General features: G+C 43.0%; 2 protein-coding genes across 2 annotated transcripts in view; one reads left to right on the top strand and one right to left on the bottom strand.

Annotated features, from left to right (window-relative positions):
* SUSD1 (sushi domain containing 1) overlaps positions 1 to 15,233 on the top strand; it is a 243,638-nt gene extending 228,405 nt beyond the window's left edge. Inside the window, exon 19 of the transcript XR_005529943.1 lies at positions 15,204 to 15,233. The gene's annotated coding sequence lies outside the window, so the exon portion shown is untranslated. The remainder of the gene's footprint in view (positions 1 to 15,203) is intronic.
* A 6,007-nt stretch (positions 15,234 to 21,240) lies between these two features.
* UGCG (UDP-glucose ceramide glucosyltransferase) overlaps positions 21,241 to 26,272 on the bottom strand; it is a 37,728-nt gene continuing 32,696 nt past the window's right edge. The window contains exons 6-9 of the mRNA XM_039240724.1: positions 25,580 to 25,758; positions 24,439 to 24,525; positions 23,758 to 23,947; positions 21,241 to 23,383 (exon numbers count right to left, since the gene is read on the bottom strand). Of these exons, the coding sequence (XP_039096655.1) occupies positions 23,213 to 23,383; positions 23,758 to 23,947; positions 24,439 to 24,525; positions 25,580 to 25,758 (627 nt within the window). The 3' untranslated portion in view covers positions 21,241 to 23,212. The remainder of the gene's footprint in view (positions 23,384 to 23,757; positions 23,948 to 24,438; positions 24,526 to 25,579; positions 25,759 to 26,272) is intronic.

Raw genomic sequence — 26,272 nt, 5'->3', positions numbered from 1 at the left:
GTTTCCTGAGGAACCTCCACACTGTTTTCCAGAGGGGCTGTACCAGTTTACATTCCCACCAACAGTGTAGGAGGGTGCCCGTTTCTCCACATCCTCGCCAGCATCTAGAGTTCTCTGATTTGCTCATTTTAGCCACTCTGACTGGCGTGAGGTGGTTGTTAATGTTTATTTTTGAGAGAGGGACAGAGTGTACGTGGGAGAGGGGCAGAGAGAGAGAGAGGGAGACACAGAATTCAAAGCAGGCTTCAGGCTCTGAGCTGTCAGCACAGAGCCTGATGCGGGGCTCGAACTCATGAACTGTGAGATCATGACCTGAGCTGAAGTTGGACACTTAACCAACTGAGCCACCCAGACACCCCTAACATTTGTTAATGTTTATTTATTTTTTGAGAGAGGGAGAGAGATAGAGTGTGAGCAGGGGAGGGGCATAGAAAGAGAAGGCACAGAATCTTAAGCAGGTTCCAGGCTCCAGGCTCCAGCTGGCACACAGAACCTGATGCACAACTCGAATCCACCAACTGCAAGATCATGATATGAGCCAAAGTCAGACATTTAACCAACTGAGCCACCCAGGCGCCCCTGTACTAATTTTTTAAAAGGGAGGATATGGGATTCCTTAAACTATAGGTGAATGAGTTTAATATTGCATCTGAAAATAATTTTGAATGAAACATTTAGGTTCACAAGCACTTAGAGAGGTCCACTGCAATTATGAAACAACAATGGTTCACTGAGAACAACTCACACCTGACAAATCTTATTTCTTTCACTGACATTGTGTCTGCACAGCAGGTCTAGAGAGAAGACGAGCATTGTGCATCACCAGACTCCAAGAATCTCCTGGAGTTTTTCTAAGGCAGAAACCGTCTATGATTCACACGTACATCATCAGTAGTGTGCCAGAGTTGGCTCATGCTAGCTCACAAGGGCTAATTGTGCATGTCTCCTCCCAACTTCATGTTCAGTGACATCACATTGATAGTTTGAAACCTGCCATTTTGGAAGTACTTATGTCACGGAAATCAGCAAATGCTACAGATCAGAGATATATTTTCTGGGTAGTCAGTGTTAAATGTTTTCCAGCACAACACTGCCTGCACTGTAGGTATTTACTACAGTGTCAAGACACAGCAGGTGTCCAATACTGTTGTCTGAAGGAATAAATAATTTGAATAAGAAACTCAACAAAGTCATAGTACAGTTGTGGTCAATAGACATCTTAACTGGATGTTAGTGCAACAATATCAAAAGGGAAAGAGATAGGAAGGAAGGAAGGAAGGAAGGAAGGAAGGAAGGAAAGAGGAAGGAAGGAAAGAAGGAAGGAAGGAAAGAAGGAAGGAAAGAAGGAAGGAAGGAAGGAAGGAAGGAAGGAAGGAAGGAAGGAAGGAAGGAAAGAAAAAAGAATCTATGTCAATTGGAGGGAATTTTCTAAGAGTGGAAGAAAGAATCTGCCTTTTTTTTTTTTTTTACAAATAGTTTATTGTCAAATTAGTTTCCACATAACACCCAGTGCTCATCCCCACAAGTGTCCTCCTCCATGCCCATCCCCCCTCCCCCCCACATCCATCAGTCCTCAGTTTTTGTCAGCATTCAAGAGTCTCTCGTGCTTTACCTCTCTCCCTTTCCCCCACCGTTTCCCCCCTTCTTCTCCCCCTTGTTCCTCAGTTAAGTTCCTCCTAATCCTCCTATACGTGCAAACATATGATATTTGTCCTTCTCTGCCTGACTTAGTTCGCTCAGCATAACACCCTCAAGGTCCATCCATGTTGCTACACATGGCCAGATTTCATTCTTTCTCATTGCCATGTAGTATTCCATGGTATAGATAAACCACATCTTCTTGATCCGTTCGTCCGTGGATGGACACTTAGGCTCTTTCCATGTTTTAGCTATTGTGGAGAGTGCTGCTATGAACATTGGGGTACATGTGCTCCTATGCCTCAGCATTTCTGTATCCCTTGGGTAAATTCCTAGCAGTGCTATTGCTGGGTCCTAGGGGAGTTCTATTGTTAGTTTCCTGAGGATCCTTCACACTGTTTTCCAGAGGGGCTGTACCAGTTTACATTCCCACCAACAGTGTAGGAGGGTGCCCGTTTCTCCACATCCTCGCCAGCATCTAGAGTTCTCTGATTTGCGCATTTTAGCCACTCTGACTGGCGTGAGGTGGTATCTCAGTGTGGTTTTGATTTGAATTTCCCTGATGAAGAGGGATGCTGAGCATCGTTTCATGTGTTTGTTGGCCATCTGGATGTCCTCTTTGGAGAAGTGTCTGTTCATATCTTCGGCCCATTTCTTCACTGGTTGTTTGTTTTTCGGGTGTAGAGTTTGGTGAGTTCCTTATAGATTCTGGATATTAACCCTTTATCTGATATGTCATTTGCAACGATCTTTTCCCATTCCGTTGGTTGCCTATTAGTTTTGTGGGTTGTTTCCTTTGCTGTGCAGAAGCTTTTAATCTTGATGAGGTCCCAATCGTTTATTTTTGCTCTTGAGAAAGAATCTGCCTTTTATCCAATGAGTCTTGAGTAATCTCAGTACCAACATGAAAGAATGAGTATGTTGCATGATACAAAGATGTCTTCACCACCTGGAATGATGAAATTTGGATGAAATTTCACAGGGGCAAGTGTAAGGATTAAGTGAGAACTGAAATAATAAAATGAATCATGCAAGTTCAGGATGGAATAGGGATGAGAGAACATAGCTTAGCAGCGTGAAATGTGAACAGTGGGTCTCATTTCTCCAAACTGGTCAGATGATGACTAAAGCTTTGTGCCCTGATCCAGGCAGTATGTAGTTGAGCACTGAGAGAAGAGTGATTTGAGTGATGGGAGATGCAAAACTTGTCATGTGAGACATGAAAGAAGCAATTTGGAGGTTTTCATTGGAGAAGAAAAGACTCAAAGGAATATGAGACTAAATATTTGGATGACTGGTCCATAGACAGGGCCATCACAATGCCCAACTCCAAGAGGCACCATTTACACCATAGTCTATGTGAACAGCATCACCCAGAGCTGTGTGGCACAAGTCAGTATAGCCAGAGTGCTGGTCTTGTACATGGCCAAGGGTTTACTATTCCAAATAGTAGAAGCTCCTGAGAGCTGTGTTTCAGCTCAATTTCAGCAAGAACCTCAGAACTCCCAAAGAGTGTTGTCTCTTGCCTCGATGGACTCAGAGTAGAGGCTGGATGGTCACATGTCTTGGAGGTGCAATAGGGAATTCTGGCAACAGAATAGCAGAGGAGGGTCTTATTGGATGACCTTTAACATTTTTTTTTTTCCAATTCTGAGACTCACTAATTCCAGAGATGAAAACTACCATTTTTGGAGCTTCTACTTGTGCTAGGCACTGTGTTAGGCACTTTAAATAACTGATGTAATTTAATCTTCAAAAACACCCTACAAAGTGCATATTGTTATTTTTAATAAACAGATGAAGAAATCGAGACTCAGATTATTTGTCCATGGTCATCCAATTAAGTAGCTTAGCCAGGGATTAAACCTAGGAGTATATGGCTACTTTCCAATCCCTGGGGATTGGAAAGAAAGCTAACCATTCCATCCATTCGAAAACTACCAGGTAGCAGGGTGATAAGTGTTGATACCAATATTACAGGGGACTTGGAGGAGGAAGCTCCCTGCAGGGAACATAGAACTATAGCCATAGGTGATATTGACCAGCCAGCGTGGCCATGTCTTGTGGGTAAGATTTCATACCTTGCCAGAACCGACTTTGCCGGACCAGACTCTTAATTTGCTCCTTCTTTTGTGCTGTCCACATAAATTCACAAGGCCCTGATGAAAATGAAGATGCTCACAGAAACACAATCTCTGACTGAAATCTCCCTCTCTGGATTAAAGGATGTGAGTCAGGAGGATTTTGCTTCAGTGCTTAAGACACTGAAATTTGAGTCTTGATGTGGTCTTGTAATCAGCCCCAGGATTGCTTGCATGGAGCCACTGGAAGTCTGGAGCAAGTTTCTGGGAGCTACCAAGTATCTGACAAGCTAGGAAGCATGATCTTTGACTCATCCACCCATTACACAACTAATCAGTGCGACAGAGCCTGGGTGTTCACCGTGTGTCACCACACACCAGAGCCACACCTCTCCCTTGCTGGAATGGCTTGCCCGGCTAGCTCTTGAAGCCTCCAAAGATGTTTGTTGACTTGGAAGAGTCAGTGCCTTTTCTATTACCTAATGAGCTGCATCAAGACTGGCATTCCCACTTGCCAGTAATTTTTCAGTGTGAGCATTTGGTTGTGGGCTAATGTTGTGTCTTGGGCAATTGCTGTGAATTTCTCTGGAACCACCCTGTTGACATGACTTGTACTCACACCTAGGATTAAAGTCTACTTGTTATCAAAGGGCAAACACCTGCCCTCACAATGAACACAGCTAACATTACTAAACTCAGGGCACAGCTTATTTAGGGCCTACCTATTTTTCTCTTTGAAGTATCACCCTGTCACCTGGGCACTCCAAACCCCACCGTTGTTCTGTTCAGCCCCCTCCCTATTCTTTCCATGTTAGCAAATTTGCCACAGAATCATAAAAGTTGATACTGCTGATAAGAAAATAAAGCCCAGGAAGGCTCATCCTACTTTTACTTGTGAAGTGAAATGCACTTTCCATCCAATTACCATGCCCCCTGAAATGAAGAACTGTTGTAATGTATGCAGGAGTGATGGGGAAAAAATTAGTGAAAGGCAATACATATTTTGGTTTTTTTTCTGGAGGACTCTAATATTGCCTTGGAATTCACCAAGCTCAGAACTTTGTGGAAATGGCAAAGTGAAATGTTGAGAAGGATTGGAGCAAGGCTGCCATACACACCAGGGACCAGCCCATAATGGCTTCTGAACCCCAGCTCTGGATCCTCTTTAGATGATTCTGGCAATGACCCTAAAGCAAAGGGGCAGGTTGCATCTAATTCTCTGTAGGTAGCCCATGTCTCCTCATCTCACACAGTGTGCCCTACACTGGGGGGTCTGCCTCTTTCTATAGGATCCATTTGCTATAGGGCATCTTTCTGCACACACTTGAAGGTACAGTATTTGGATGCTGAATCTGGGAATGGCTGAGTGAGCCTGGCACTCTGAATCTCTAACCAAGGACTGTGTGCTCTTCTAGTGGCTGTATTCATTACAGATTGTGGTGGCAAAAAGGAGTTTTAAAGGCTCTTTGGCTAGAGGAGTCCCTTCCTGCTTGAGGTCAGAACTGAAAATGACTTCCCATTTATACCACGCTCTGACATTTCCTATGCAACAGTACTGTCACTTTTTGCCCAATATCTCTTATTACATGGTCACAACCCTCTTACAGTCTTTCATTCATCAGAAAGGCAGAATAGTTGGTGAATAGTTTGAGGTCTTCAGCTGCACTCTCTAAGGGATGTAGTGAGGTGCTCTCTATGTCATTCTTTTGGAAAAAATAGAGGTAGGCTCCATGGAGAGAGAGATGCAACGTATCTATATCCATTCTCAACCCAGACATGCTGTTGGCTACATGCAACACTGGTTATCCCATATCATGGGCTACAGAGAATTCCAAAGCCTGCTTCTTTCTCACTGGAGCCACCCTTAAGGGATACTTCCTGAAAGAAAGAGAGTAAAGTTTACTACATGTGTATCTTTAGAATACATTCCTAGATGTGGAACACTAAGGAGTTCAAAAGGCATGTGATTTGTAATTTTCAGCCTGAAAGCTGTGCCATTTTTATGTCCACCAGCAGTGTATGAGGGCACTTGTTTTCCTATATCTTTGTAAATAAAATGGGCTTTTAAACTTTGCCCATTTCTTCACTGGATTATTTGGTTTTTGGGTGTTGATAAGGTCTTTATAGATTTTGGATACTAACCCTTTATCTGGTATGTCATTTGCAAATATCTTCTCCCATTTGTTGATTGCCTTTTAGTTTTGCTGATTATTTCCTACACTGTGCAGAAGCATTTTATCTTGATGAGGTCCCCATAGTTCATTTTTGCTTTTGTTTCCCTTGCCTCTGGAGATGTATTGAGTAAGAAGTTGAAGTCCAAGAGGTTTTTGCCTACTTTCTCCTCTAGGATTTTGATGGCTTCCTGTCTTACATTTAGATCTTCCATCCATTTTGAGTTTATTTTTGTGTATGTTGTAATAAAGTAGTCCAGGTTCATTTTTATGCATGTTCCTATCCAGTTCTCCCAGCACCATTTGCTGGAGAGACTGAACTTCGCGAAATTTATGCGTGAGAAAATAAAGTCAAGTTTGTACCCAGCTGTGAAAAATCAATGCTCTTATCACTGGGGACTCTCCGGGAGAAGGAGACCTGGATTCTGTAGAAGCTTTGTTGGAATTTACTCATATCACCCCAGGAGCCAGGAAGAGATGGAATGGGGAGGAGAGAAGAGCGGCAGAGAGCAAAAAAAGGGGTGAAGAAGGTGAGGAAGTCAAGTTGCAGTAGGTTGGGGCACCTCCAAGCAAAGCTAGAGATTATAGTTCCTCCTATCAGGGCGTTCCTCTTATCTTCCCCCCTGACTTACCTCTCTTCATCCAACATGTGCATTCCCACCCAGCTGCTCCACGCCGTGTGAATAGGGAGCCATGCTCTGGGCACTTAATCATCCCAACTGCCTATGCTATTCTTGGACTTCAGGACAGACACTAAACATGGAGGCACCCAGTGCCCAAGGAGTGCCTGATTAGGAAATAAGGAGTTGTATAGGCAGGCCCAGGAGGTTTCTAAGGCCCTCTTAGTGATTGTTTGGGATGGAGGAAAGGATCATAGGTGAATTCTGGGCTAGTAAAAAACTGTATGTGTTACTGCCAGAGGGGATACAACTACTGGATCAAAACTTTTAAATAAGATTTATACGGTTTGTGCAAGTGCAGTCGCCCTTGGAAAAGCCAATGTGCTCTCCTGTTTGGGTTGTACTGTACAAAAAGGCTTATCCATTTTACCCCGAGTGTTGGTGTTTTATGAAGCTACGTGTTTTAAGAAAGGGTGACATCTTGGCCATATAACCAGGTCTCTGGCGAACCTATACATAGCTCAATAGCTATTGAGCTGGGTGATCTCTACACCTCCCTCAGCAGTAGGAGGAGCTAATCACTACTCTACAGCTTCCGCATTGTTTGGATCCAGTTCCTCCATCCTTTCTTCTGCTGTTCACATCTCCACTTATGAAACGCTTTTTACTCTTCATCTAACCTCACACTCTGATCACTCATAGCTTCAACTCATTTCTTCTTACTGCCTCTTCTCTGTGTCTTTTGCCCTTCCTATCGGTTGCTCAGTGCCCAATGTCTCATATTCAGAAATCCTCAAAAGACAGAATCTAGTGGGTTCAATTAGTCACTGGAGTCCCTCCTGCTCAGTTCATAGACCAACATCTAGGCTGGCTACCCTTCCCCCATTCAGCTATGGCCATGCTGGAGGGGACAACAGTGGCAGCACGGGCCCTACGGTGAGAAAGCCTTAGAAGGGGGTGGGTCATGGGTATGGGGCTGAGGTCATCGGACTTCTTTAGGGCAACCAAACTGAATGCCTGGACTCACATCCCAGCTCCATGAATTCCCATATGACCTTGCCAAACAAGCCTGTCAGGTAAGCAGGGATTTGTTGTACGTGATCTCTTTTTACAGCCCCGAGAATCTAATTTGGTGGTTCCACCAGTCCGCAAATAACACATCTGCTCTTCCTGCTTACTAGTCCTTCCTCTTACATGATTGTCTCATTTACCTACCATTCTAGATAAGGCATCAAACACCATTGTCTTTCTCTCCTCGTCAGAATGAATTACATATTGCCTCTGCCGATGGGCCCTGATAAACGAGGTTGTTGCAATGTGGGAAGCACGGTGTTGAGAGGAAGGAATGCTTGTTCCCCCTTCCTCACACCGTCATGGAGAAGAGGTGAAAGCATGCGCAGACACGTTCAGCCCCTCTCGCCTTCACACAGTGCTCCCCAAGGGAGAAGTGACTAACCAGAAAATTCTCTTTTGGAGCAGCTTGCTCTCCGAAAACTTAGGTTCTCTGCTCCTCCATGCAGGAACTTACCAGGATATATTCTGTCCCTCAGAGAGAAAAGACTGCCATTCGGGAGATAAGCAGTAGGAAGTCTGGGGAGGTGAACCCTCGGTCTCCTTCTCAGCCATAAAGCTAGTAATTTGAGCTTTGTTTTTGTAAAATCTTATGATTATGCCTCAGTCACTTTGGAAGCTGGCTTAGGAGGGAGGAGTATGGTTAATGAGCACCACCTTTTCCCCAATGTACGGCCATCGTTGGGCTTCGATGCTTGAGACAGCATGCCACACCAGCTTTTGGCTACAGCACAGAGTGATTTGCCTTAAGCATCCCAAAGCAACCTGAGGAAGGAAGGACACCTGCAGGGATACTGGCCTCCCACCAGGGAATCCCGGGCCCCTGACTCTATCCAGAGAGATGTTCCATCCTTAATTTTCCTCTGTGGCCCGATACAGTGGAAAATGTCCTGGTTCTGGAGTCAGAGGATTTGAACTCAAACCTTGGCTCTGCCGGTTATGAGTTATATAACTGTACACATGTAAGTCTACCTCTGAATCTCAGTTACTCCATTTTTTTCCCCTAAAATGTTAATTTTTGAGAGAGAGAGCGAGAATGAGTGGGGGAGGGGCAGAGGGAGGGAAGGACAGAGGATCTGAAGCAGGCTCTGTGCTGACAGCAAAGAGCCCTATGCAGGGCTCAAACTCGAGAACCGAGAAGTCATGACCTGAGCCGAAGTTGGACACCTACCCGACTGAGCCACCCAGGCGCCCCCTCAGTTTCTCCATCTTTAAAATGGACCTCATGATACCTACTCAGAGAGTCCTTGTGAAGATCTCATTCAATAAAGAAACAAGTGGGAACACGTTTGTAAACTAGAGATGGGGGTGGTTGCCATCAACCCCGCTGAGAATGAGCTCACTCAGCTCTTCCTCACCACACCCCCGCCCCACCCTCTGCTTTTCCTATTGGGTTCCGGTGGGCCCAGGCTGGAAGTGAAAAAGACAGTCATTTTCTGATGCCCATAGCATCGCTAAGTTTTCTGTGAGCCCCTTTGTTTGGAACAAAAGAAGTGGGGCCTCAGCTAGACCAGCTGGGGCCAAGTGGGAATTCTGAAAACAGTGGGGAATTCACTTGTCAGAATTCCTAATTACTCTTATCATCTATAAAAGGAATATAATCAGGGGCGCCTGGGTGACTCAGTTGGTTAAGCTTCTGACTCTTGATTTTGGTTCAGGTCATGATCTCATGGTTGTGAGATTGAGCCCTGAGTAGGGCTCTGCTCTGGGCATAGGGCCTGCTTAAGATTCTCTCTCCTTCTGCCCCTCCTCTGCTTGCATGCACGCTCTCTCTCTCTCTGGCTCGCTCTCTCTCAAAAAAAAAAAAAAAAAAAAAGAATACAATCATTACAATCTCATAAGGTTCTTGGAAGGAATAAATAGGCTCACAGATTTGGCGCATGATTAGACAGTCAGATGTTACTTCTCTTCTTTCCATTAAACACTGAGTAAGATGCTGCTCCTTGGAAATATTTCTTATAGAACTAACTTGCTTCGCAGAAATGTGATTTTTGAGGACCTCACAACAAAAAAAGTTCACGGAATGTTCAATTAAAACTTGAATTCACATAGAACTGTCATGTGACATCTGGACGGATTTGAGTTGATAATTTTTTTCAGTCAACTCCCAGAAAGAAATGGTCACTAGTGACTTTTAATATATTAAAAGTTGTGATTAGAAAGCCATGTGAGTTCTTTGCCAAGAGCCAAACTGGGAATGAGACTGTTACCCACCTGCATGAGCCCTGATCTAGACCCCCATCTGGTCCAAGCCTTAGCGTCTCACCGACGCTAGTGCGTTGGTCTCTTCATGGGCCTTGTCATAACTTTCACTAGAAATTGCCTCAAGTTCCTCCTTAATAAAGCTCCCCTACTGTTGCCAGTTTAATTTTTCCCAAGGCACCACTTTGATTACATCAGTTTCCTGCTCGGAAACCTGCACTGTTTCCACGATCACACTTTCTAGACTTGCCTTCCTTTCCTTCTTCTTATGTACCCTTCAGCCCTTTCTAATGGAACTGGCCCCTGCATGGATCAGTCGGTCACCAGGTGCAAGCAACAGAAACAGTCTCGGAATAATGGGTAGTTTGCAGACTGATTGACAAGACCAGAGAATCAGCCATTGCCCTATGTTTCCAGGGCCTGGACAGACATGCCATAGAACTGGCTTTAGGACAGAAACACCGTGGCTGTTTCCCTGAGCACTAACCAACTCTGTGGCCACTTCCCTGTGCCCCTTCTGTGTCAGAAATTCAATTTTACTGCAACTGCTATTTCTGCCAGTGTCTGTGACATCTCTTCAAGAACTCAGTCTTGAGGGCTGTGAAAGCCAGAGTTCTGCTACTTTATTGACAGAAAAAATAAATATATATGCAGTAATGTTTCCTTATATTGCTCACTTTAAAATCAATTTCTCTGTGGAATAAGCTTTATTGATGGGGTCGGATTACATGTTTATGCTGTGGGTGAGAGGACTGGTGGGAGAGGGGTTTTTTGGCTTTTCTCTGGGGTGGGGTGAGATTTCAATCCTGGAAGGTTTGGTCCCCCGGTAAAAGGGTCAAAGCAGCATGCTTAAATGTGGTGCATAGTGCCTCCCAAATATTAAGAGGTCTGTCAAGCAATGTGCTGCTTTTTTTAACTTTATTTATTTTGAGGAAGACAGAGCATGAGCAGGGGATGGGCAGAGAGAGAGAGAATCCCAAGCAGGCTCTGCACTGGTAGCACAGAGCCCAATGTGGGGCTCGAACCCACCAAACTGTGAGATCATGACCTGAGCCAAAATCAAGAGTCAGACGTTTAACTGACTGAGCCACCCAGGCGCCCCCAGCAATGTGCTTCTTTCTTATGGTAGAAGTTGCAAGGCCCACCTACCTCTTCCCTTCAAAGCGGTACCCCAATGCTTGCACCGTGTAAGAGACTCACACTTAAGGAGGCAGCAGCCCCTATATTTTCATGGCATGCTTCTCTCACTTCAATCACATCTGTATCTTACTCAGGTCCCTACAGCACCTGCTGCATCCGGGCCTACAGGGTCCATTAGCTTGATGTCATCAATATAAAGGGCCAGCAGCATGTCCTATGGAACAAGGAGATAGTCAAGCACAGACTAAATCATGGCACGGGGTAGAGTTGCTGTAATCCCAAGGCAAGACAGCGAAGGTGGGCAGCGGTGCTTGCCAGGCGAAAACAAATTGCAATGAACGCTTTCTCCTTATTTGAATGCATAAAAACGGTTACCACACCCATAGTTGCACACCAGATGTTAGGAACTATGCTTTGCTCTAATAAAGACATCACATCTGGAACAGCAGATACAATTTGAATCACTGCCTAATTAAATCTGTAAGAATACTATATATTTCTTTGAGTTTATCTGATGGCTGCAGAGGTAAAACAGGTATGTTAAAAAGGGATGAGAGGAACATTACCAAATAACCATAGCCACAGTCAAATCTTTTTTGATTATGTACGCATTTCTGAGAATGTTCTGATTATGTATCATTGCTTCTGGCTAACTCTCATGGCAGGGAGGAGGAGGTGTAGAGCTGGGCTATCCAATCTTGTAGCCACTGGCCACATGTGGCTACTGAGTAGCTGGAGTCCATAATAAGTTGTTCTGTAAGTGTAGCATAGGACAAACATAAGTGTACTAATACATTGTATATTGATTTGATGTTGAAATAATACTATTGTGGATATAGTGAGTTAAATAAGATATGCTACCAAAGTTCATTTTACCTGTTTCATTTTACCTTTTTAAAATATGGCCACTAGAAAATTTAAAATCAGATGTGTGCTCACATTATGTTTCTATTGGACAGTACTCCTTGAAGGCTTAATTTGCCTTTCTTACCATAATAGCCCTCATAATAGGGGTCTGGAAGCAAACTTGGAAATTATACCCATTGCTACATTTATCTTTTACAGCTACATGCAACCACAAGATAGTTTTGAGGGCCAGAAAGAGAGGAAGAGAGACAATCCCAAGCAGGCTCTATACTATCAGCACGGAGCCTGACATAGGGCTGGAACTCATGAACCATGAGATCACGACCTGAGCCGAAACCAAGAGTCAGACGCTTAACCGACTGAGCCAGCCAGGCACCCCTAGCTAAGGTTTTAATTTAACATGGCTTAGAATTAAATTTTGAATATTAGGTAGCAGCAGGGAAAGCTAAACTGTGAGTGGGAGGCCAGAAAAGGGAAATAAAGTTAGTGGCACTGAGAGCCTGTCATGCAGGAACAAATTGGAAGCCATGTCCTGGAGAAGTCAGGTGAAGGTAGGAAGTTAGATGAAGTGGGATGTCATCCTGATAGGATGTTTCTTAGGTGTCAGCCTCCTGGGGCTTTGGGGGTCAGACCCTCATAAAGGCAGACATAGGGTCGGTCTGGGACATGAAAGTATTCCCACTGTAGAAAGCGAGCAGGTTATAAGTGGCACATTCCCATCTGACCTGCACAAATGGAAAAAAGAAAAGTTTCTAGAAAAGCACACTAAGGTCATTAAGGTGAGGATGTTTCCATAAATAAACAGAATTTCTCTTAAATTACAGCAACAACTTTCCTTCTGGTCTCTGCCTTCAAGGTCATTATCACCATGAAAAACTCTTTCATTTCCATGTAGCAACTAGAGAAATATATCTAACACACAAACCCTTCAATAGCTCCCCACTGCCCTCAGTATAAAGCCCACATTCTTTATCTAGGATTTCAAGGCTTAGCATGCTCCTGCCCTGTCTCCCCATCCATCTTCCTCTCATGGTCCCTACCTCCATTCCTATCTCTCGTCTCAACCCTATTGCTTCCCAATGACTCTGAACTTCATACAGGACTCTGTAACTGAGGGGGAGAAATCCTCTTTAAAAGTGCACAACCTTCTTTTTAAAAAAAATCTTTATTTATTTTTGAGAGAGAGACAGAGTGTGAGCAGGTGAGAAGCAGAGAGAGAGAGAAGGAGACACAGAATCCGAAGCAGGCTCCAGGCTCCGAGCCATCAGCACAGAGCCCGATGCGGGGCTCAGACTCACGAATGACGAGATCATGAAGTTGGACCCGTAACTGACTGAGCCACCCAGGCGCCCCAAAGTGCACAGCCTTCTAATGAGAATGGATTGTGTAAAAAGACCATAATCACAAGGTTTCTGTTAGTCCGTTTTTATTTCTAAGGGAGAAGTTGTTCCTTGTGTCCCAGTGAACATCTTGATGGGTTTTGGATCTGAACAGGTGGGCCTGCAGCTAATCTGTAGCTAACCTGCCCTGTGTAAAGGGTAAGATGAATGTGGGTAGAAACGGACAAACAAACAAAAAGGATGGAGAGCTGAGACAGTAAAGAAAGGACAACAGGTGGGAGAGACAGAGAGACAGAAAGACAGATAGGAGAGAGAAAGAGAAAGGGAGGGGGGCGTTGGGGAAAGAAAGAGCTCAAAGATATACTACTACTTCTGCCGTAAGAGATCCTCAATGGAAGAACGGACAAAGGACTTTTCATGTCTAAGGAGCAATTTTGAGTTGTTTGTTGCGCACCGTAGAATAGCACTGCAACCCTTCCCTTGAGGTTTGTAAACCTCCACAAAGCTTGAAGCCATGTTTATTTTACTTTTGAGACAGAGAGAGACAGAGCTTGAGTTGGGGAGGGGCAGAGAGAGAGGGAATCACAGAATCTGAAGCAGGCCCCAGGCTCTGAGCTGTCAGCACAGAGCCTGACACGGGGCTCAAACCCACACGGACTGTGAGATCATGACCTGAGCCGAAGTCAGCCGCCCAACTGACTGAGCCACCCAGGCGCCCCAGCTTGAAGCCATTTTTATTTCCCTAACTTCTTTCACTTCCCTACTCCTAGGTTTTGAGAGAAATTAGAATTTTAGCTAAGACTATTTAAAATTTCCCCTATAAAAAATCTTATCTGATTCAAAAATTCTCATCATTCCATGCCTCACTAGCATCATCCGTTTAGACCATGACTAACACAAGGTTCGTTATTCATCACTGTTTTCCTTGAATTCTTTCAATTCTCCCATGCAGATATTTCTGATTGGGGTTATTTTCTTGAGTACTTTCTTGACTTCAGACAGAGTACATGGCTTCTGAAGCCCTACAGGTCCAAAAATGCCTTCTTTTTGCCCACCTATATTAATGTTTTGACTAGACACAAGCTTTTCCAATCATAATCCACTTTACCCTCCACGAGCCTATACATATCATTCCTGTGCCTCCCAAGAGCCTCGGGTAGTGCTGATAGTCCGATGATGGCCTCACTCTCTTTCCTTTGTCAGTACCTTGTTCTTTCTGGCTGATGAGGGTGAAATTTATCCTTTAAGCTCAGAAATTTCAACAGGGCACTTCTTTGGGAAAATGAGTCTTTTCAATAAACCCACCTGGGTGCTTTCAATGGAAATCAAGTTTTTAGTTTTCTTCCATGTCCCCTTTCACCTGGAACTCCGATTGTTACTCTACTAAGTCTCCTCCTGACCAGTCCTTTATGTCTCATTATCTGTGAATTTTTGCATTTAGTGTGTTTTTTGTTTTGTTGACTTTGGCTCTGGGTTATTGAGACACCCTCCCACTTCCAAATATGAATTTGGTTTTTACAAGTAATCACTCCATTTCTACGTTGAAATTCTAAATTTAGAGATCTTGCTTTTTAGTTCTGTAGTTTCATTTTTTGCGCTGTGTCTCATTATGTTCTCCAAAGTTCTCATTATGTTTTCTCCCTCCTTGTGTTTTGATTGAATTTCCCTCACTGTTTCTCCCATTAATTCTGCTTCCACTTACCCTCATCTTCTGGCCAGGTTGGCCTCATTCCTACAAATTACACGTTCTCTTCATCTGCAATCTCTTTTGCCTGATGATGTGGCAAGTCAGCCGTTGGAATCCCTCCCGTAGTGTGGACTGACTGCCACCGGAATACGGGCCAGCTGTAACAGGGACAGGAAGCCCGACATTTCTGTTGAGGCTTTGGAGGTGGGGGGGTCTCTGTTCTCAGATGGAAGAGAGCTCAATTTTCTTTCTAGCGCTACTGCGGTCTGTGGAATCACACGGCTTTCCCCCAGACAAGATCACAGCAGGGACGTAGGGCAGCCTGAGTGGTCCTCGCTGGGAGGGGCTGAGATCAGAAGTGACTACGCATGTTGTCATTTTCCCAGACTTCCCTGGATGGACAGGTGTGGCGCTGCTGGTCCAAATCAGTGGGACTCTGAAGGACAGAGGCTGCTTCCTACTTCTTTCTACTCAGCGGTTTTGGTTCAGTGTCTTTGGACACAGCAATGATCCTCCTCCACACATTTCCCGCCTTGGGCTAATCCATGCAAACAAAGTAAAGATGTAAAGTTCTAGTTACCCTGGTAATAAAGTTCAAAATTACAGTTTCTAAGAATAAAATATTGAAAACCTTCTGTTAACTTTTCCATATGTTTTCCTCTGCCTCGAGGTTCCTGTTTCCAGACCTCTTGTTTGCCAATCAACATCTGCTGTTCCGTATAGTCTGCCTTGTAGATTCCCGGGCGTTGTGACAACCGCCGGTGACTACACCTCCACCAGGCCGCCCTTTGGTTCCCGATCACAATTCCCATGTGTGGCGGGAGAAGATCTTCCCACATTACCGAGCAATGCTCAGGACACCAGCTGGGTGTCCAAGAGGTTAACTCGGTTGTGACACTATCTACCCAGGGAGAGCATTAGATCCCACACGTAAGGTTTCAGTCCAACAGGACTGTCCCCCGCTGGCCCCCTGCCCCTTCAGACATTGTCCAGGTTGTCACCTGTGCTCCTGACCAACTGGCTGTAGACTGGAGTTTCCAACCACCCCTGCCTTGGGTTCCATCAATTTGCTAGAGTGGCTCACAGAACTCAGAAACACTTTACTTACTAGATTACCAGTTCACTAAGGGAAATAACTCAGGAATAGCCAAATGGAAAAGATGCAGAAGCCAAGGCATGAGGAAAGGGTTGGAGCTCCCGTACCCTATCCAGGTGCTTGGATCTCCCCAACTCTCCATGTGATCACCATCCTGGAAGTTGTCTGAACCCCATCCTTTGGGTTTTTATGGAGGCTTCATTACATAGGCACGACTAATTAAATCATTGCCCTTTGGTGACTGATTCAACCTCCAGCCCCTCTTCATTCCCTGCAGGTCAGGAGGGTGGGACTGAAAGTTCCAGCCCTCCAGTCACAAGGTTGGTTCTCCTGGCAACCAACCCCAACTCTAGGTGCGGTCCAACAGTCACCTCATGAACATAACAAAAGACCTCTCCTCACAAAGGAAATTATAAGGGTTTTAGGAGGTCTGTGCCAGAAAAGGGGCTTGAGATGAAATATATGTTTCTTATTACAGGGGCGCCTGGGTGGCTCAGTCGGTTGAATATCTGGTTCTTGTTTTAGGCTCAGGTCATGATCTCATGCTTTGTGGGATTGAACCCCACTTTGGGCTCTGCACTTGCAGCATGGAGCCTGCTCGGGATTCTCTATCTCCCTCTCTCTCTGCCCCTTCCCCACTCATGCTCTCTCAAAGTAAACATTAAAATATATATATATATATATATATATATATATATAGTTCTTACTATAAATCACAATATTGCAGCCACTTCACTTAGAGATCAAAAAAATTATATCCTAGGGGCTGAGCCTCAGCCCTCCTGTCCAAGGGCCACCACCTTCACTCCACTGTCCACTTGTGTAAAATGCGTTCCCATAGTGACACAGCTCCGGGGAAATGTTTCTCACAGTGTCCTGGAAAGTGCCTGCATCAGACTCTCAGGAAAGCTTATAAAGGTTTAGAGTTTGGGGCCTTGTAACAGGGGCGTGGGGCACTGCAGTTGACATTTAAAATAATTCTTAGCTGGGGCACCCAGGCGGCTCTGTTGGTTAAGCAGCCGACTCTGGCTCAGGTCATGGTCTCATGGTTCCTGAGTTCGAGCCCCACACAGGGCTTGTGCTGACAGCTCGGAGCCTGCAGCCTGCTAACGATTGTGCCTCCCTCTCTGTCTGCCCCTCCCCTGCTTGCACTCTTTCTCAAAAAAATTTAAAAAAAAAATTTTTTTTTAAATAATTCTTATCCAACAGTTTAGGAACCACGGAAGCTGCCAGACCATGCATGTGCAAGAAAAGTCCCCTTCAGATGGCAGGTCTAGAGATCTCAGCCTCCACACTCACTGCTCTCAATGCGGAGAGTCAGAGAACACCCAGGAGATTGTCTTTGAGTTATATAGAATCCGTTGTCCTTTAAAAGAAGAAGAGCTGGAAACATTCCAGCCAGGTAAAACTCCTTGAATGTTGCCCATGTCACGGGTGCACCTCACGCCACCCTGTGTGTTGCAACTCCCTGCTGTGAACACCACGTTCTCAGCCTTCAGATTCTGCGGACTGTTCTTGTGGGAATGCAGGCCGTGCGGTGAGGTCTTGCCATTTTCTGCCAGGCCTTGCAGCTCAGGCCATCGGCTCTAACATTCTGGCCAGCGTTCTATGGGCCACAATAGCACTATTTATGATAGTTTAAACAAATCGGATTGATTTTCATCTTGAACGCTAGAATATTTACTGTGAACCACCAAGGGCGGAGGGGTCAGTTGCCCTACAAAAGATCAAGCAACTCTTCTCCATCAGATTGTGAACGATTCTTTTCCTCAAGCCTTGGAGGAAGAAGAGCTACTTTGTCCCACTGTGGAACTAAGCTTTCATTTTCACTTAGTGACTGGCGATCCTTATCGGAACACAAGCTTTTACTGAGAATGTGGCTTTTCAGATGCAGGATTTCCTTTAATTCTCACGTCGACCCTGAGAAGATCACATTGGTATCCACTGAGGCACAGAGAGTGTGTACAGGAAGCATATGGTGTCGCTGGAAAGTGGGCCCAACCAGTCTGGCTCCACAGTCACTGGCCGTAGGCGTAAGGTTAGTGCCGCAGGAGGGCTTATCTTTATTTGTTCATTAATTCATCCAATAAAATGGACTTTGTGTCAGGTCCAAGCTAGGAGCTTGGAACACAAAGTCAAGTAAGAGACTGATATTTCCGATTTAATGATGACCACGAACAACAACAGGAGCAATGACATGAACTGGTATTAAGAGCCAGGACCGAAGTGCAGGGTGAGGCTGGGGAGGCACAGACACGGTGTATATAACCCGAGAAGATAAGTCATGGGAGAGCTGGCACCCCGAGCAGAGTCCCAAGAGCGGAGCGGAGCGGAGGTCAGCGGGACTGGAGTTTGAGACGGCAACAGGCACAAAGCCCAGAGCAGGAAAGGGCAGACTCAGGGAAACTGCAGGAAGTTTACAATCAGAGTTTATGTGAGTGGGTTTGGCAAAATGGTAAGAGGGGGACCTGGAGGTGTTGGCGAGGATGTAACCTAAAATGGCCTTTTTTAGAAAAATGTTTTTATTTATTTTTGAGAGAGAGAGAGAGAAAATCAGCAGGGGAGGGGCAGAGTGAGAGGGAGACACAGAATCTGAAGGAGGCTCCAGGCTCTGAGCTGTCAGCACAGAGCCCGACGCGGGGCTTGAACCCACAAACTATGAGATCATGACCTAAGCTGAAGTCGGAAGCTTAACTGACTGAGCCACCCAGGCGCCCCGTAAAACGGCCTTTCTGCCATGAGTAAAGCTTGGGCTTTATCCTGAAGGTAATATCAAGCCATTAAAGTGTTTCAAGAGGAGTTGTCACGGGGGCAAGGTTTCTCTGTAGAAAGAGGATATTGGTGGACTCGGGGGCGGGGGGTGGGGGGGTGGGCGGCCTTGCCAGCCAACTCTTCTCTCAGATCAGAGGTCCAAGTTCGACCTGCATGGGGGCCGCAGACCTCCTGCCCAGCAGCATACATAGCTAGCGAGAGTTTGAAGAGAATTATGAAAATGCCATATGCATCTCTACGGTATAAATGACTAAAACTGACTTTAGAAGTTGAAAACGGGAACTGATTATTACCAATGAAACAAACTGAAAAGGTCTTTGAAGTGCCAAGTCCATAAAGTCTTACGGATAAATTCTTTCAAACTTTCAAGGAACACATAATTCCTGACTAAATAATTTCTGAAGCATGGGTCGGGGGGGAGGGAAAGCCCAACTGACTTTGTACTGTTAGAGGAACCTCACTCTAAAGCCCAGAAAAGATGTCATTAAATACTAGACAATAAAGAAGTTCAGAAATCTATTGAAAAAAATAGTACCCAAATGCCACATAAGCTTCATGTCAGAACTGTGAATACATATAAACTGTGAGAATACTGTTACTTCAAAGCTGAAAACAGTGTGTTCTAAGACAGGCAGGGAAATCACATTTGGGAAGACTGATCTTTGATCAGGACACTTGTGTGGGCCGCCTAGTTATGCAAATGTTCATCAACTATTTCCATGCCCATCCCATCTTGCCTTTGAGCGGACATTATCCTAAATGAAAAGATTTTAGCAGTCTTTTGTCTGGTAAATTGTTTTTTATGGCTAAAAAGAAAAGAGATGTGGAATATACAATAAAAAAGCATCAAGATCCTCATTTAAATAAGGTCAAGTAATGGAAGACATTCCAGTGGTTATAAATCATATAGGCAACAATACTCAATCTTGCCAGTCATAAAAAGTGACGTATGTTTAGGGCCCCTGGGTGGCTCAGTCACTAAGCATCTGACTTCAGCTTAGGTCATGACCTTACAGTTCGTCAGTTCGAGTCCCACATCAGGTGATCTCAAGCCCCGCTTTGGGTGAGCTCAGTTCCCTCTCTCTCTCCCCCCACCCCTCGCTCACTTGCACCCCCCCTCCCTTAAAAAGAAAACAAAATCCCTATGTTTAAACAATGAGGTACAATATTCTCATCCGTCAAATTTAGAAAGATTTTGAAAATGGCCAATTCTTAGTCCGAGCAGGGATGCCAAATAAAAGGCAGTCCTACGCACTCTCCCGAAGCCATTTCAGCAAACGGTGTCAGGAGACTGGAAAGAAAGAATACATTTACAGTGGTTTTCATTTTTTTTCATTTATTAAAAAAAATTCCAACATAATTGACCAGACCAAAAAATTCACATCTAAGAGTGGACAATTCAGTGTTTTTTGTATATTCACAAGGTTGTGCAACCATCACCGCTATTTAATGGCAAAACATTTTCGTCCCCGCAAATTCCCTTCTCGACTCTTCCTCCCCTGGGAGGTGCTCTCCAGTTAGATGTATTCTTCCCTCACAGGGTGAGGGTGGAATGGGCCGGGAAGGGAAGTACCTCCGGCTTGGGAGGAGCCTGGCGCTGCAGAGCCTGTGGGAGGGCCTAGTCTAGCTCCCATGGAGGCCTCTAGCAGCAGAGCCATTTCTTCTCCTTGGTTCGGCCTTTCCCGCCACTGGCGTGGTACCAGGCTGTGAGCCTAGGCGAGGGGGGCGAGGGGCAAATGGGTCTCTTCTACGGGCGATTATGGGCCAGCGCTTCTCAACTCTGCCTGCACAAACAAACATGCAGAGCTCAGGCCTCACTGCACACTCATCAGGCCGGAGTCGCTGTGGGCAGGGGCCCAGGCATCTGTATTTTGTTTTTCTAAAGTTCTCTCCAGGTGGTTACAACGTGGAACCAATGTAGAAAAGCCCAACATTAAGCCGTAAGCCTGACTTTGCAGCACAGGTGAAAAGGAAGATTTCAAATTAACACGTGATAGAACGCTTTTGTGAATGGTGGAACATGTTATTTATAAAAATATAAAATAAGACAGCAAACAAAATACGTTATTGTTAATGTTTTGATTGTATTCAAATTTTTATTTTAAACAAAAACTTCATACAATGATTTTAAATAATAAAACGTGGTGTATTCTAGACACTTTTTTTTTTAATGGTCTATTAAATTTGGACTCCTACAGTTCTGTTGTGGTGCTTTCTTCAACATTTATATTATTTCTTACAATTTTACCATCACTCTAAACTTGCTAAACAAAGAATCACTCTGTCCTGCTTAAGTGAAGCTTCACTTCAAGGAAATACTCCACTACCACATAAAACACACATACAGAACAGTCATTGTTTCTATTTACAAAACACAAGAAGTCTGTCCAGCCATTTGGATTTGTTGTTACATTGCCCATACTGAGATCAGCAAACAGCTAAGTAATAAGCGAGATTTCACTTCAGCAGTGCAAAAAATGGCATCAACCAAACTTCATTAAACAAACCGACAAATTACAAACATGTTCAGCAAAATTCAACTTGTGTAATAGAGATTTAAAAAAAAAACAACAACACAGAGTGGGTCACAACTAGACTGATTTTCACTGTGCAACTTTCCTCAGGGAACACTACTGCCCATTTCACATAGGAAGGAATATGCATCAAAGCCTTTGTTCGCGAAGAAAATGCCCTTCAAACAAATTCGTCATAAGGCGCCAAGATATATATATATATTTTTTAAATGAAGCAGTTTGGCCCAGAGAGAAGCTTAGACATAATGTGTATACATAGAGTATACTACATTCCATTATGATGTATTACATATATTACAATTTAAACAATTTATATTAGTCATTAGACAATTAAATGAATTGGCTCAGTGAGGTGAAAACGTGTTCATTTTCTAGAAATATGTAATTATTGCTGATATGCTACACATTATGCTTTGACATGGAAACTGCAGTGACTTGGAATTTAAAGCGGCCACGTTGCCGGCATCAGCCCGCAGCAGGCGTTCATATGCACAACATGCCATCTAGTCCTGGAGGAAAAGCACAAATCCCACTACCAAAGGGGGAAAACAGAAAGGCTGATGCACTGTCCCTTACATTTTTTGCCTATTTTTTTTAAAACAAAAACAAGTCCAGTTCACCACAAGTTAAGCACAACCTGATGAACAAGTTCAGCGGCATGATGGGGAGAGAAGGGTGACACACAGCATGCATCTACAACTAGCACTGATCTAGTCTATTCCGGCATACAAACTGGAATACAAAAATCCAATTTAAATAAGACTAGACTAACTGTAAGAGTTAAAACACACACACACACACACACACACACACACACACACACACACACACACAGTAGACTTAGATTGATACTGATTGATTTTAAGAGTAAAACTCGTCCTGTCCCCACTTAATACTCTAACTGCAATTTATCTGATGGCTAGAATATTTACTTACTTAAAAAAGATATTAAATACATGTATTGTGAAATTACATTCTTTTTAACAAGACATACTGTGTAAGAAAATAGCTCATGTGTGAAATGTGTCTGAAATGCATTTTTCCTCACAACTATCAAAACATCCACTCACACTAAAACAAAGCCCCCCCACCCCCACCCCCCCAGAAAAAACAGTTAAGGAAAGACGGGGGCTTGGGCAGGTGCGGAGCAGGGAAGGAAGGGTTTACCAGTACAGTGACTAACGATGGTTCTAGGCAGAACCAGCAGGAGTTGGTCAAAAGGATGCCTTCAATACGTGGCTACAATTAAAAACCAAACTCAACCACTTTTGGTTCATTGCAGTGAGGCCAAAAAAAAAAGAAAGAAAAGAAAAAAAAAAGAAAAAATCTCTCTCACAGATTCACATAAATACTAGACTCCAGCTCTTTTATTATTATTTTTAAAGTTTTTCCATTTGTTTTTTGCAAGGCCTAGCTACCTTATTACAATTTACATTTGCTCTGCAACAACTACAAGAGGTAGGCATAAAGCATGAAAAAGTTTCTTAGTTAGTACCTCACCGTGCGTTGTTCACCTCGAGACGCCATTCACTTTAGATCCAGAAAGTGATTACTTTCTAGTCTTTTCTAAACCTCAAAGCAAAGTTGCTGCCCTCCCATAAATGTTCTAAAAGAGTGTACTCACAAATAAGAAACTTTCTCTACTGAAGGATACTGTCATAGTGTTTGCTGCAGAGCATTCATATATTTTATATATATATATTTATTTCTTTTTAAAAAACAAACAAACAACAACAAAAACCAAAGCCAGGTTCCTAGAACCAATTCTCTTGATTCTCTACTTCCACAAAACAAAGGGTACCATTTGGCCAAGACTACAGATGTGTTTTTTTTTTTTTTTTCACAGATGCAAGTGCCATGCAAAATAAATTAAAGAACAGATATCAAACATACATGGGACGAAACTACTGAAGGTAGATCTTTAAAAGCATTTATATAAACATAATTTATAATACTTCTCTTTTTTCCTTTATGTACAGTCACAAAGCTGTAGTTATACATCTAGGATCTCCTCCGCCGTGCCTCCACAGCGTAATCTGTAGCGGCCAGTTCTCCAGCTAATAGTAGGGTCCCATAATGCCGACAAAAAAATGTATATTGTCATGGATTCACGGATGAACCAGGCTACTGCATAATCAAGTTTTGAAAAACACAGTGTGCCACCCTAGGAATTAAAAAAAAATTTTTTTTTAATTTACTGTCAAACTATACAGAGTTAAAAAATGAAATTCTTCAATTTTACTCTTTTAAAATGTACTATATAAAATCAAGCCTGCTTCTTCAGATAACCGAATTGCTTAACGTCTGTCTTTTTGGAGCCTTAATAAAAGTGATAGTGTAACTATCAGCTGAAAGTTGAAAATCAAGTTAAGTTCTGTGTCCACATTCCACTAAGGCAGGTAATGTTTAAACTGGATGTTAACCTTCAATGGGAAGCTGAAAAAAGAATGGGTTGGATAAATTCTTCAAGCTTTTCTAAATTAAACCAGTTTTAGTTCCACCAAATGACTGCCAACCTTTCCATGCCTAGCCACATACCTGGACACCCCTGAGTTGAATGTAGTCAAATATAAACCATGCCAGGCAATGACACATGAAAAACACCATAATATCCCATCTGAATACATGGTGGGCTGCCCATCCAATAATTAAACTGGCAACAAAGCACTCTGAAATTGGCTCACAAATTATTGTAGCGGGAAGCATGTTAATTCGCAATTTGGTCCATCTAAAAAAAAAAAAAAAGGTTTTCTTTAAAACAGCCTGGTTACAAGACTAATCAGTACCCCCACACCCCCACAACTGATCAGCTCTTAGCCTGTTACATAAAGGCCCTTGTCTTTAAAGAGTATTTAATGAATCTCTTTTCTATTTTTATTTAGTGCATTAAAAAGTCTATACACTCATTTGTATGGCCTACACTCTAATGAATAAAGATTATAAAATTCAAAGTGTAGAAAGTTAGAAAATAGAGGTCAGCACATTAAAGATATCAAAGTCTCAACATCTCTTTATTGGATGCATTCAGGATTGCGCGGCAAAGAAAATATATTTAGACATTAAATTTATTTTAACAAAGACGCTAACCTCTCTTTTCTGGAACTAAACAAAAAATTAACTTTTAGATATTTTAAATATCAAGTTAGACCATGTAAAAATTACTCCCTCCCTCCTTTTTCTTTTAACCATGTATACAAAGAAGAAAACCAACCAATTCACCTGATCATTCTGGATTGGAACTGGGAAATTGAATAAGAGCCAGAGTTCTGCATTGCAACCTGAGTGGACATCGCAAACCTCCAACCTCTGAAAATTAAGACAATTATAAAATGAACGGTGATGATGAACACCTCAGGCATGACTGGTTATGCATTTACTCATCACTATAAGGAGTAAGCAACTGCTGGTGTTCAGGGTGAGCTCAGTTCTCAGGATCAGCACCCTACCTCGGTGTATCGTACCCCTGGATGCTTTGGCAAATACACAGGCCTATGACAGTACCTGAGCTGCAAGGAGCTACAACTTCCCAGTCTATAGTTTAAGAAACTTAAGATACAGATATTCTGAAAGTACCAAGTGGAGTGGGTTTGTAGTTAATAGCTCAGTTTCTGATCAACTACTAACCAAGACCAAAACCAAAAAACCGCCAACTCAAATGGCAGGTGGTTCGGGGGTGCTGGGGATATGTGTGATATGTGTGTGGAGATTCAGCAAGAAATGCAAACTAAAGGTGGCATTAAATATTTATTTATTATTATTTAATATTATTATATATATCAGTGGAAGCATTATGAAACTATGAGCCACATGCAAAGCATCATGAAAGAATTTTCAAAAATACCTCAATTTTTAAAATCCTACCTTTAGTAAATTATCACACAAGGCAATGAACCCCTTTAAAAGCAGACAAGTAATTTTATGATAGAGAAAATGTTAAGCCATTCATATGAATTGTTAAGTGGCTTTTTAGCAGAGCATGAAATAATCTACTGAGAAATCCCAAAATGGGGAATCATATTCTTTAAGTTTAAATCAGCTGCTAGCTATGACTGTACTTTTTATTTCTAAAACACACAGAAATTTACATCCATAATAATGAAAATTTATAATCACAGAGAAGTTTCCTTTTCATTATGTCAAATCACATTAAAGAACACAACTGTCATTTATTCATTTATTTCTTTATAACAATATCTATGAAAAATATGAATTACTTTCTTAAAAATACTAACCTATTCTGTAATCCCTAGCAAAAACTAAAATAATATAGCCACTCAATCCAAGACTGTAAGAAATACAATAAGCCAACAGAAGTCAGGTACTAAAAATACTATAGCCTAATGTAATTTAGTTTGCTTACCGGTCAGCTATGGCTTTGGCCATAAAGTAATCTTCAGCAATGTATTGAGCAAAAGCTATAAGCCCTCCTGCTTGATCTAACACATCCTTTCTCATTAAACAAGACATTCCAGTCACACATTTGAAGCCAGTTACATTGGCAGAGATATAGGACCTTGGATGAGACGTTCCAAAATATACCTGCCAAAACAAAAACATATGTGTGTAATTAGAATGTTATGTTTTTTTTTTTTTTTTTTACAAATAGTTTATTGTCAAATTAGTTTCCACATAACACTCAGTGCTCATCCCCACAAGTGCCCTCCTCCATGCCCATCCCCCCCTCCCCCCACATCCATCAGTCCTCAGTTTTTGTCAGCATAGAATGTTATGTTAAACGCATGGTGTTTATAAACACTTTTTTTTTCCGAAAGAATTTCCTTTAAGTATGACTAACTTATTCTTATACAAACTACCTGAATAAAAATTAGTGCATGCTAGGAATTTACCCAAGGGATACAGAAATGCTGAGGCATAGGAGCACATGGACCCCAATGTTCATAGCAGCACTCTCCACAATAGCTAAAACATGGAAAGAGCCTAAGTGCCCATCAACGGATGAATGGATCAAGAAGATGTGGTTTATCTATACCATGGAATACTACATGGCAATGAGAAAGAATGAAATCTGGCCATGTGTAGCAACATGGATGGA

This window comes from Hyaena hyaena, unplaced genomic scaffold (assembly GCF_003009895.1).
Source record: "Hyaena hyaena isolate Hyena2069 unplaced genomic scaffold, ASM300989v1 scaffold_6, whole genome shotgun sequence".
Taxonomy (NCBI): Eukaryota; Metazoa; Chordata; class Mammalia; order Carnivora; family Hyaenidae; genus Hyaena; species Hyaena hyaena.
The sequence above is the reverse complement of the archived record's forward strand: the minus strand, read 5'-3'. Positions and strand labels throughout refer to the sequence as shown.